At 53.2% G+C, this 12,527-nt stretch overlaps 1 protein-coding gene across 1 annotated transcript; it reads left to right on the plus strand.

Moving 5' to 3' along the window:
• Positions 1-603: 603 nt before the first annotated feature.
• LOC134362393 (all-trans-retinol 13,14-reductase-like) lies at positions 604-11,793 on the plus strand. The gene is given in 12 exon segments (XM_063077603.1): positions 604-871; positions 2,752-2,934; positions 3,260-3,498; positions 4,032-4,233; positions 4,690-4,887; positions 7,274-7,393; positions 10,156-10,198; positions 10,200-10,292; positions 10,580-10,689; positions 10,787-10,953; positions 11,164-11,323; positions 11,545-11,793. Coding segments are annotated over 12 exon segments (1,827 nt in total). The 5' UTR covers positions 604-690; the 3' UTR covers positions 11,676-11,793.
• Positions 11,794-12,527: the final 734 nt, after the last annotated feature.

Genomic DNA, 12,527 nt, shown 5'->3' on the forward strand with positions numbered 1-12,527 from the left:
TCAAGTACAAGTTATGTTTCACTCGCTGTTTTCAAATATTTAGGGTAGGTAACTCGTAGTGGAAGTGAGAGAGGTACAGAGCCGGTGTTCGCCAGCTGTAAAGCGCAGATCTCAACAGAGATCTCAGTCATTCAAGACACCCGTGCAGAGAGGGCCAGTGTGTGGCCTCGGGACAGAAACTTGCCCACTGCCTGGAGGAGAAGAGGAGAAAAGCAACTCGAATCTGCACATTCAGCGACTCCACGGGAGAGGCAGGACCAGACCCAGCTCTCCTGCCTCTCGCTCGGGAATCTCCCCAGTCCTGCAATTCGCAGGCTTATCTCGCCCCACGGTGATCATCTCTCCCACACATTCCCCTTCCTCAGACCCCCGGGCTCGACAGACGCCTTACCAGCATGACCAGGGTTTTCCAGACGGGGTCCCGTAGCCCCGGTGGGATGCGCCCGCGCATGAGCACAGCACCTCCCCAGGAGCCGAGAACTACACTTCCCAGCAGGCAACGGAAACGAGCGCTGCAAACGGAGGACGAAGAGCCGGGAGGGTCAATCCGCGCCGGCCCGGGAGAGGGATGTGGCCAATCAGTGCTCCGAGCTGCCTCCGCCTCCCGACTAGAAAAGGCAAACTAGAAGCCGCGGCCCTAGAGGCGCAGCGCAATCGGAGCGGCTGCGTTGTCAGACCCAGGCCGGCGCGATGTGCCTCCCGCTGCTGCTGCTGCTGCTGCTGCTGGCCGGGCTGCTGCTGGCCGGGCTCCGCAGACTTTTCCTGGGGCTGTCGGCTGGCAGCTCCCCGAACCCCTTCTCCGAGGACGTCAGGCGGCCACCCGCGCCCCTGGTGACCGACAAGGAGGCCAGGAAAAAGGTTCTCAAGCAAGGTCAGCCGGAGGGCCCCCGGGATCCGGGGCTGGCTCGGGCATTCTCGCGGGTATGTGTTCCCACTCCGGCGGGAGAGCCGCTGCCACACCTGGGCCTCAGTTTCCCCACATGTAAAGTGCTGCGGGGTGCTTCCTTGCACGTGGAGGCGTCCGTTTTAGTGCCCACAACTGGAGAGAGGCTTCGCCCTAGCAGCCCAGAAAATAGTAGCCCCAGGGCCTGGGCACCAACCTCGGCGTGCCATGATCTTGGCATAGCCTAGGCCTGCCCTGCCACTTGCAATTTCCGCGGCTACGGGGTAGACAAGAAGAGACCCTTCCCCGACTTGTTTCTACGACCTTAACTTTTCACGTGCCCTCCCGCGCGGGCTAGGGGCATGGGTGACCTTCACAGAAATCTCTCCCAGTCTGCATAGGAAATTGCGTGTTGGCCGTCAGGTGACTGACAGGTTAGGCGCGGCCCCACATCACAGGATTGAATCCTGGTTCTAAAACTTTGGAGAGGCTCAACAGGGTGCCTCAGACTCAGAGCCCGCTCTGCAGTCAAACAGGTTCCTCCACTCTCATCTTTCAAACATGTTTTCAGGTTGCTTCTAAGATCTAAAGAAAGAGTTCTGCTGCATTAAAAAAAAAAAAAAAAAAAGTCCCCTGATTGATCTCCAGGATCCCTCTCATTCGTAAATTTTAAAATCCTGTGTGACATATTCTGCTGCACACTCAGAGATGATACTATTCTCAATGGAAGGACTCGTCCACTGGACTGCTGAGATCAGAGTTTTAGCTTTGAACTCTGACACTAATTCACTGCATAGCCATTAGCAAGTCACTCCACCTATTTGGGCTTGTCTAAAAATGGCATGATGACTTTAATTGTTTCTCAAACCAGGTTGTGATGTACTAGTGGGTTGTGAAATCAGTTTAGTGCATTGCAACTAGCATTGTTTTTAAGTTCACCAGTATAGAAAATATCAGAGTGCATCATACATAATTGCAGTCAGTATTGTACAGTGAAATTCTGTTTCAGCTGTTTATATTATATATTTACATATGTTCTGGGTTGTGGTATACAATGTCTTTTTCACTATGTGTCTCTCTAAAAGTGATAGAAAAGTAAAAAATATACCAACTTCTCTTGCAGCTTGAAAAATAGCCAATCCCATTTCTTAGGAAGGGACTTTTAAAGAACTAATCTAGCGTTGTAAGTGCCTACATATCAACATATCAGTTTTCTATTCTGTGAAGGCCCTTCCTGCCCTCCGAGCCCTGCCTCCAGACTTCCCCAAGTGGGGTGGTGGTGCTGTGATTTCTCAGAGCAGCAGCCTCTGAGTATCTCTCTTGCCCAAGCCTCTGCATCAGGCAATGCAAGAGTCACCAAAGGACCCAGCTCCTCCTCCACTGACACCTGCCGACACTGCACCTTCCAAAGACAGCTGGCCTGTGAATGGACAGTTACATGAGCTAGCAGCCCGCCCCATAACATCCTTCCCCCACACCCACCCCTGTGTTGTCTTTCTTCTCTAGTGCCCTCTGTGTGTCTGCACTTAGGTCTTTCAGCCTGCACTGCAGTCAGTTTTCTCTTTTTGTTCCTGTCATAGTTCACTCATTCCTACTTTCTTGGAAAGGAGGGAAAAGAGCCAGGTCCATGGTAACTTTGGTTAAATCAGTTTAGATCAAACCACATCATGTTGTTTAATCTGCCTGGCTGGTCCTGAGTATTGCCAGGTAAAATATTTGAGACATCTTAGTGAAGAGCTGCGTGCCAAACTGCTTGAGAAGCGCCTTGCACTGTAAAAGCTAGAGAAGTCTTCCTTGGTTTCCCTGTCTTTGCTATTTCCCAGCCCCTGCCTGAGAAGCCCACACTCCTCCCTTCCTTTCTGCTGCAGTTTTCTCGGCCAGCCGTGTGCCAGAGAAGCTGGATGTGGTGGTAATTGGCAGTGGCTTTGGGGGCCTGGCCGCAGCTGCGATTCTTGCTAAAGCTGGCAAGAGAGTCCTGGTGCTGGAACAACATACCAAGGCAGGGGGCTGCTGTCATACCTTTGGAAAGAATGGCCTTGAGTTTGACACAGGTAAGGCTTGTGTGGAAAAGGTTGGGAGCATGTCTGTATTTTCAGAAGGCTTGGAGCAGCCACCAGGGTGTTTCCGTAGTTTTGGAGGTGCCATCTTCTCTGTGAGCACCACTTTCCTTCTCGGACAGCCATACCCACTGGGAGCTGAACTGGGCATGGATCTCATGGATTCTGCTGTGCCACCTGCCTTTAGAAGGGGTGGGTAGCCCCCTCTGGTCATGGACGTAGCCAGGCCAGACAACCTCCTCCACCTTATTGATTCGAACATCTTTCCAGGGCTCAATTGCCTATCCTTGTGCCACCTGGTTTTTCCATCTCCCAACAGGAATCCACTATATTGGGGACTGGCAGAAAGACAGCACCGACTGTTTTATCTCAGACCAGATCACCGATGGGCAGCTGGATTGGGCTACCCTATCCTCTCCTTTTGACATGTTACTGGAAGGGCCCAATGGCCGAAAGGAGTTCCCCATGTACAGTGGGGAGGAAGCCTACATTCGGGGCCTCAAGGAGAAGTTTCCCCAGGAAGAAGCTGCCATTGACAAGTATATAAAGCTGGTTAAGGTAAGTAACGTGGACACACTGACGACACCCAGTTTATTCCCAACAAGGTTGAGCTTCTGCATTAGTGGAGCGACAGTAGGAGGCTGGTGAGTGGAGTGGGGGAGGCAAGAAGAGAGGACAGTCCTGTCTGTCCTGAACTCAGCCCAACCATGTCCCCTGTGCCCCGCTGGGCTCTCCATCTCTGCAGCCTGGACTCAGCAGCTCCAGGTCTCACTCTGGCCTCTGGCGGGCCCCTGCTGTCCTCTCTGACTAGGCTGGCTGCCAGGGGACCGGATCAGTACTCTTTAAGTCATATGAGACCAGATTGGAATGTTTAAAAAGAAAATTGAGCAGGAAACTAAAAAGCAAGAAAGGACTCATCTGAGTGCAGGATGGGAGAGATTCAGAGTACAGATTTTTTAAAATGCAAATTCAGCCAAGTTCAGCCAGGAGCAAGTATTGTGGGCCCTCAGGTGATACAGGCTGTTGCAATGGTCATTCCATCACAGCACTTTCAGGGATGAGTCTGTCCCCATGGCTTGGTTTCTCCCCAGGTGGCATCCAGTGGAGGTGCTCATGCCATCCTGCTGAAGTTCCTGCCCTTGCCCGTGGCTCAGCTCCGTGACAAGTGTGGGCTGCTGACCCGTTTCTCTACGTTCCTGCACGCATCCACCCAGAGCCTGGCCGAGGTGCTGCAGCAGCTGGGGGCCTCCCCTGAGCTGCGGGCAGTGCTCAGCTACATCTTCCCCACATATGGTGGGTACTGGCCACAGGCTCTGGGTGGCTCCTGGAGAGGAGGGGCTGCCCTCCCAGCTCCCATCTTTCTTCACGACGTGTCTGGCCATCTGAAATGGAGCAGTGTAAACCCCAGGCCTTCTGGAGCTGGTTGATGAGAAGTCTGTCTACCCGCGGGACTCCCTGACAGATGTTCCCTTCATCCACGCCCTGGATGCCTTTTCTCTCTGACCAATTTTGTCATTCTGAGTCATGGCACATGGCAGTTTGCAGGGAGGATATTCCTGCTGGCCTCAAGATCTCTCAGGTGCTCCGTGTTTGGATGCAAACAGCTGCTGCGGCCGCCCTGGACCCTGGGGAACATTAGGATCCTGGGATGGGCTCAGACCGTGTGTCATCTCACAGGAGTCCGTGTTCCTTTCTGAAGGGTGCTGGTGCCTGTTTTTGCCTGCTCATCGCCCTCCCTTCCTTCTGCAGGTGTGACCCCCAGCCATAGCACCTTTTCCATGCATGCGTTGGTGGTGCACCACTACATGCAAGGGGCCTTTTATCCCCGAGGGGGTTCCAGTGAAATCGCCTTCCACACCATCCCTGTGATTCAGCCGGCCAGGAGTGCTGTCCTGACGAGGGCCACCGTGCAGAGTGTCTTGCTGGACTCAGCTGGAAAAGCCTGTGGTGAGAGCCCTGCTCTGTGCTTCAGGGACCCTGGGCTGGTGTGGGAAACATCTGGGGTCTCTCTGAGGGCAGAAAGTGTTGAGCAGCTGACGTGCTCATGGAGATTAGAGGCTAGAACCTGTCCACAGCAGGGGCCGGGGCAGAGTGATTAGTGTGCACGTAAAAGGGGAGCAGGACGGATAAAGGTTTCCACGGTTGCCAATGAACACTATTGAGTTATCTGTTCAGTAGCTATGAATATTCGTCCTGTAATCCATGACCCTCTGATTGTGGGGTTTTTTTTTTTTTTTTTTTTTTTACATATTTATGGGGTACAGAGTTGACTATCATCATTTGTATACATTTTGTGATGATCAAACTCAATGTTACTAATATGTTGATTATTACAAATTATTCATTGTATCCTTTACCCAATTTCTCCCTAACCTTCTTCCCCCTTCCCCCTTTCCCACCTCTAGTAGCCATAGATCTGTTCTTTCTTTCTGAAACTTGAACATATTTTTTGGTCTATGGTCTGGTCTTTTCTTCCTTCCTTCCTTCCTTCCTTTTTTTAATGGCTCCCACTTACGAGTGAGGACATGTGGTATTTTTCTTTCTGTGCATGGCTTATTTCACTTAACGAACTTTTCTCCAAGCTCCTCCATTTTGCTGTAAATGCCAGAATTTCATTCTTTTAATGGCTGAGTAGTATTCCACTGTGTATATATACCACATTTTCCTTATCCAGTCATCCACATGATCTTCTTGATTGTAGGGACTGTGTAGTTATGTCTATAGATCTTAGCACATGGCAGAGCCTTGAATGTTTGTTCCATGACTGATGGAATGAGCGAGTTACCGGGATCTTCCTTAGGGCAATGCGCAGGCCAGCAGGGTGCCTGCCCTCAATCTCTAAATGGCAGACTGGGGCCGGGGTTGGTGCCCTGACCTGTGTAGAGACTTAAAATCCCACTCTGAACAAACTCTTTGAAGAGAGGGTCTGTAAAAGGAAGGCCTCTGTTAAACAAACAGGCCATCCATGACTAGGGGGTGCTTAAAGAAGCATCAGGGAGGGGGACAAAACAGGCCAGAGGCAAACAGGGCTGGTGTGAGAGTGAATTTGCTGGAGGTGCCCTTCAGGGAGGAGGAGGTGATGAGTGGGTGGCACATAGCAAAAAAAAAAAAAAAAATCAGTTGTAAAGGCCATCAGTGATCTCAGGGCATACATTTGTAGAGGGGACTTAGAAGGTGTGAGAGGTGAGAGGGGCTGTGAGGTGTGAGAGATTTTCTCTGATGTCTGTGAGCAAGTTCTCCTTCCAGCTGAAAGGGGACAATGCAACAAGTTCAGTTTCTCAATTCAATTAAATACAATTCGGATTGTATTGACTTGTTTTCCATGTGCTAGCCAATAAACAATGGAGATAAAAGATAAATGTTTCAGTCTCTATATTGAGAAGTTTCTAGTCTCATAGGGAAGTTCATTGCAAAATCATTGAAGAGGCAGATAGAGGCATCTAGACTGGAAGATTTATAGACTAAGGATGGAGGGTACATAGAGCACAGTTGGACAGAGAAGACCTCACAGAGGCAGAGGGTTGGAGCCAAGGCAGCAGGCGTAAGAAGGAGCCAGCAAGCGGATGAGGTCAGAGGAGGTTCCTGCAAGCAGGGGAACCAGCACGTGCAACGGCATGGAGGTAGGAGACAGTTGAACATTTTCAGGCATCAAAAGTAGTAGGTGGGGCTGGTATATTAGCTCAGTTGGTTCCAGCACAGTGTTGATAACACCAAGGTGAAGGGTTTGAATCCCCATACGGCCAGCTGCAAAAAAACAACCAAATAAACAAGTAGTAGTTATGAACCATAAGAAACTGCCATTTTTACAGGCCAAAAGATGGTTAAATATGAGTCAGCTGTTATACATGGTTCTACCTTATAGTTTAGTGAGTGAGGCCAGAGATGAGGCTGGACACGCAGAAGGGACCAGATCTTGGCAGGCCGCTGCAAGACTTTGGAGCGTTTCTGATGGAGGTTGAGTGTCATGGGAGAGTGTGAAGAGAGTAATTTGGAAATAGAACTCTGGCAGCAAAGAAGAAGGGCTTGGGATCCCACTGGAGGGGTTTCAGGCCTTGAGCTTTGTCAGGGAATTCAGCTAAAGGACAGAGAGCGCCCCACGGTTGTGGGGAGGTGGACAGAGCCATGAGGGAAGTGCAGAAGGATGGGCGAGGCTGAGCGCTGGAGGACACTGTGCTCACTTTGCAGTTTCTGGGGCCTGCCATCCTGGCCCTAAGCGGGCTGGACCCCCAGGGCTAAGAAACTGAGACATAGGCTGAGAGACTTCCAGGGGGCATGGGCCTTTCTCTTCTTCCTGAAGCTCAGCAGAACCCCACCCAAGCTCTTGTGCCTGCAGGTGTCAGTGTGAAGAAGGGGCAAGAGCTGGTGAACATCTACTGCCCCACCGTGATCTCCGATGCGGGACTGTTCAATACCTACGAGCGGTTACTGCCACAGAGCGCCTGCGGCCTGCAGGGTAGGAGACTCTTCCACGATGCCCCTCCTCGATGCTCCCCAACAACTCCCCTTCTGGAGCCAAGTGCTCCGCCTGGATGGTGCTTCCCCTCTTCTTGGCCACCCCTCTGACTGTCCTTAAGCAGAAGAGGTAACAACGCTGGTCATCATCCTAAGTCTAACATTTATGGTTTGGGAAACTGAGGCTCATACGGGTGATTTTTAACTTCCTCAGGTCCCAGCTGAACGTGGCAGACCTGAGATGGGAACCCTGGTCTGTCTGACTTGGAAGCGTAGGCTCATGACACCCCAGTGGGCAGGGAAGGGTGGGGCTTCCAGAGAAAAGGCTTCAGTAAAAGAGGCAGGAGACAGGACAGCCCACAGGGAACAAAATAGCTGAGGAAGCTTAGGTGAGAAGCGACTTCAGGAGGTCATGTGACCTGAAGCCTCTGGTGTGATCTGCAGAGGGGGGCTGGCTGGCCAGAAGCGGACCAATACCCAGGAAGGTGAGAGAGGGGTCTCTGGCTGGGCAGGAAGTGGAGGAGGGAGCAGCTCAGGATGCACTTGGGATGGAAACTATGGCCCCTAGTGGTGCACGGAGGACGTGCCCAGAGAGTGGTGCTGATATCATCAAGGTCAAGGGGCTGCTCCCTGAGGAGCTGGGGAAGGTGGGCAGCAGAGTAGGGTCGGGAGTAAGGTGAGGTCGTGGGTTTCATCATGGGGGAGAGGGTGGGGTGGCAGCAGCAATTCTCTCTAGGATATAGGACGGACCACCCTAAAGCAGCTGTTCATTCCTGGGCCGCACTGTGGTGGGCCTCAGCCGGTGGCATCTGCTGCCAGCAGAGGCCTCCCCTCTGCAGCAGGGTGACTAGGGCGTGGGACAGAGACTGCCCTGGGCAGAGCCGCTGGGCCAGCGTGGGTGGCAGGAAGACTTTGCTCCTTCCTGCCTCCCTCTCTGGGACCCTTCCGTCCCTCCTCCCCTCTCTCCCAGGGCCTCTGTGCCCTGACTCTGTCCCATCCACACCCATCCTTTTTCCAGGCAGCCGTGCTAGGGCTACCTGGTTCTCTTGTAGTCGGTTATGCTTTTCACTGCTCTTATGTATCACAGCCCTGAAAACAATCTAATGGCACCAGCCCCAACCTGGCTGAAGGGCTGATGGCCCCACTTGGGTAGGGGTCGGCTGCAGCCCCAGATGAATCCCAGTTGGAGGACATTTCAGGCAGTGGCAGTGGTGATACTCAGTTCAGGGACCTCAGGTGCTGGGGCTCCTTCATTTCCAGCTCTTGGGGGGTGGGGAGAATCTCATAGTTCTGTCCAGCTCTCACATGGGAGCCGGATCCAGTGGCCTCTGGGACAGGCAGTGCCAGTTGGGGTGGAGAGTGGAGGTGGGGTGGTGGGACAGAGGGAGCGTTTGTGAATAGGAGAGTCTTAAATCCACCGCCGGTACCTGAGGGGTGACTGGGGATGCTTAGGAGAGGAAAGTAGATGGTTCCTTCCCCACTCCTGCCAGCTGGGAGAGGAGGGTGGGTGTAGGCGGAGGTAGCTGCTCTTATAATGGGCCTCTGAGGATCCAGGGGTTCTCTCTATGCCCACCCACCCCACCTGGATGTGGGACTCAGGTGATGAGACGCTGCTGCAGCTCAGCACCAGGATGCATGAGGCAGGGCCATGCACTGCCCTGTACTGTGGCTGTGGAAACCCACGTTCCCCTTCCCCCCATGTTGTGCTCCTGTAGCTGGTGTCCCTGAGTCTTATGCCTGTCGTCCTACTGTAATGGTCAGTGACGCCCCCTTGTGCTCTCACAAGTGGCCTGTTTTGGATGATAGAGCATATGGTCACGCTGCCCATAGCATTGATCATTTGCAGCCTCCATTAGGATAGCCGGCATCCTTCAGGAAAGTTCCTTCCAGTAGGCAGGCATCCTGTCTGATTACTTTTTGTAGCCCCAGGGCCCCCACACACAGGGTTCAGCATCTTTTAGGTCCTCAACTGCTAGCTGTTCAATGAATGAAGCAGAGCAGCGGTGGCCAGGTCACCTCTCAAGCAGGTACCAGAGATGGTTCTGGCAATGGAATGAAGAATAAGAACTTGCAGGCGAAGGTTCCAGAAAACTGGTCTGGGGTCAACTGTTGAAGTTGGGCCAGCCCAGCTGCTTAGGTCTGGGGACATCAGATGGCCAGAACAGGTCTGTTGCTTTCCTCCCTAGTGCTGATCTTCCTTCAGCCCTCTAGCTGGATCCTGAAATGCTGAGTGCCAGTAATGGCACTTCCTTCTGGTCCCATATGTTGCTTGTCACTTGGAGGCCCATACTCCCTTGTGCGGCACATGAGGACTTACATTCATCCATTAAATGGCTTGTATGAAAGTTTATACTGAAATCAAGGCTTATGAGAAACTCCTGTCATGTGTGTGGTCTTTACCAGCTAGAGCCCTGTCACCCACTCGTTTAGTTACAGACACAGGGGACGACTGGAGGTAGCCTGCCTGCCTGTCCTGCAGGTGCTGTGAGCCAGCGAGGGAGCTAGAGGCCAGGGGCTAGGCGACACCTGCTTAGAAAGGTGCTCAGAGTGCCGGTGGCTGGGAGTGGCTCAGGATCGTTCTGCACTGGCAGGAAGAGAGGAGCAGGCCCTGCCAAGTTTAAGTTGACATAATGGCCTGGGCCGTAGCCTGGCATCTGAGGCTGAGGCTGCAGATGGAGGAAGCGGTCTTCAGAGGCTGTCCTGGAGCAGGGTGCAGCCGTCTGCGACCAGCTTCTCTCCCAGTCCTCCCGACTGCCTCTGCAGGTGTGAAGCAGCAGCTGGGGATGGTGCGACCTGGCTTGGGCATGCTCTGTTTTCATCTGCCTCCGAGGCACCAGGGAGGACTTGGGTCTGCAGACCACCAACTACTATGTTTACTATGACACAGCCATGGATGAGGCGTAAGGCATGTGCACGTGTGTGTACATGTGTGTGTGTCGTGGGGTGTCAGCATGAGCCCAGCACCCCAGGGCCCCTGCTTCCCCTTTGGGGGCTGGGGAATAACAGCAGGATTTGCAATGGGAGGAGGGGGGCGGTTTCCAGTTTACACCTAAGAGCTTTTTTCGCCAAGAGGGTGCCTCAGCTTCATCCTGGTGGGGAGGCCCTGGGGATGAACTGTCCTGGGGTGGTGCTGGTGGCTTTGAGCAAGGAGGCCTGGGATCGGCAGCCACACTCCTGTCACCCACAGGATGCAGTGCTACGTCTCCATATCCAAGGAAAAGGCTGCAGAACACATCCCTCTTCTCTTCATTGCGTCCCCATCAGCCAAGGACCTGACTTGGGAGGACCAATTCCCAGGTGGGGCTTAGGGTCTGGGTGGAGCCAGGAGAGGGGGAAAGCGACATGGGGGTGGGGAAGGGGCCAGGCAGCAGTGACCCCGGCTCTGTACCCACAGGTCACTCCACGATGATAGTGCTGGTGCCCTCCACCTATGAGTGGTTTGAGAAGTGGCAGGAGGAGCCCAAAGGAAAGCGGTGCAACGAATATGAGACCCTCAAAAACTCCTTTGTTGAAGCCTCCCTGTCAGCCATCATGAAACTGTTCCCACCGCTGGAGGGGAAGGTAGGGTAATGTATGCACTGGTGATGACAGCCCTCTTGGTACCATTTCTTGCCTTTCCTCAGGACAGGGGGAGAAACTTTGACATAACAGCCTCAGGGAAGGACATGGAATCCCCCAGGCAGCCAGCTCATTCAGGGAGAGCAGCAGAGGGAAAAGAGGTGAGGGTCTCACCAGTGCCCCCTCCTGCCTTTGGCTGTTTTGCCCACTCAGGTGGAGAGCGTGACTGGAGGGTCCCCACTGACCAATCAGTTCTATGTCACTGCTCCCTGAGGAGCCTGCTACGGGGCTGACCACGACCTGCACCACCTATATCCTCGAGTGATGGCTTCCATGAGTGCCCAGAGCTCCATCCCCAACCTCTACCTGACAGGTACACTGACTGACCGCCCCATGTTGCCAGGACCTGAGCCCCTGGGCCTCCCTGTCACCCAGTCATCTGGTGACCACCCATTCTTAGCTGGACTGCCTGTGGCCCTGCTCCTGGTCGGAAGCCCCCTCTGGACAGCCCTAGCATGCGGGGGGGACACGAGACCCCTAGCCCTCCCCCTCCCCACCTGGTGGATGCTCATGGTCTCTGCTGCTGCCTCCTAGGCCAGGATATCTTCACCTGTGGGCTGATGGGGGCCCTGCAAGGGGCCCTGCTGTGCTGCAGCGCCATCTTGAAGTGGAACTTGTACTCAGACCTGAAGAATCTCGGCTCAAGGATCTCCGCACAGAATTAGTTCCATCCGGCTGAGCCAGAGGAACCTGGCCGATGACCAGGGCACCTCCCCTGACCTATCCACAGTGTCTTTCTGCATTACTTCCTTGTGCATATAAAGCCCTCTAATTTGGTTTTGATTTCTGAAGCTCTGTGATTTGCTTAGGGTAAATCACAGTTTATAATCTGAAGCTCTTCCAGCTGGGGCAGGTGGTGATCTTTTATACTTTTTATAACATGCTATCCTTTTTCAAAGGCCCGTTCCCAGCTATTGACTGGGCCAGCCCTGATGTCTCCTGAGAAGCTGGGCTCTTTATTCCTTACCCATACTCCCTAACTCTGAGCAATCAAATTGAATATTCTTTTGGTCAGGTGGGTAGAACCCCTGGAATGAAGTGTTGGTCACTAAAGCAGGTTGGCCAATGCTGTCCCAAGGCTTCTCCTTTCACTCTCAGTGCTGCCATGGAGAGGTCTACCCATCGAGGGAGAGGGTGACCAATGAGGTTTCAGTCATAACCTGGGCATGGTTTTGGTTGTAGTGCCACAGGTTCAGAGGCTTCCAGATCCCATTTTTACTGGTTCCAGTGGCTCTTTCAGAGTATAGGAAAGGACCATGACAGGCACAGTGTGGTTCTCAAGGATCAGGGTAATGACAAGACCTATTAGTTCTTAAAGTGTATGTCAAAAGATAACACCCAGGGCCGAGCCTGTGGCGCACTCGGGAGAGTGCGGCACTGGGAGCGCGGCGACGCTCCCGCCACGGGTTCGGATTCTATATAGGAATGGCCGGTGCACTAAGTGGCTGAGTACCGGTCACGAAAAAGACAAAAAAAAAAAAAAAAAAAAAAAAGATAACACCCAACTGGTGTCAACC

Source organism: Cynocephalus volans, chromosome 14, assembly GCF_027409185.1.
Source record: "Cynocephalus volans isolate mCynVol1 chromosome 14, mCynVol1.pri, whole genome shotgun sequence".
Lineage (NCBI taxonomy): Eukaryota > Metazoa > Chordata > Mammalia > Dermoptera > Cynocephalidae > Cynocephalus > Cynocephalus volans.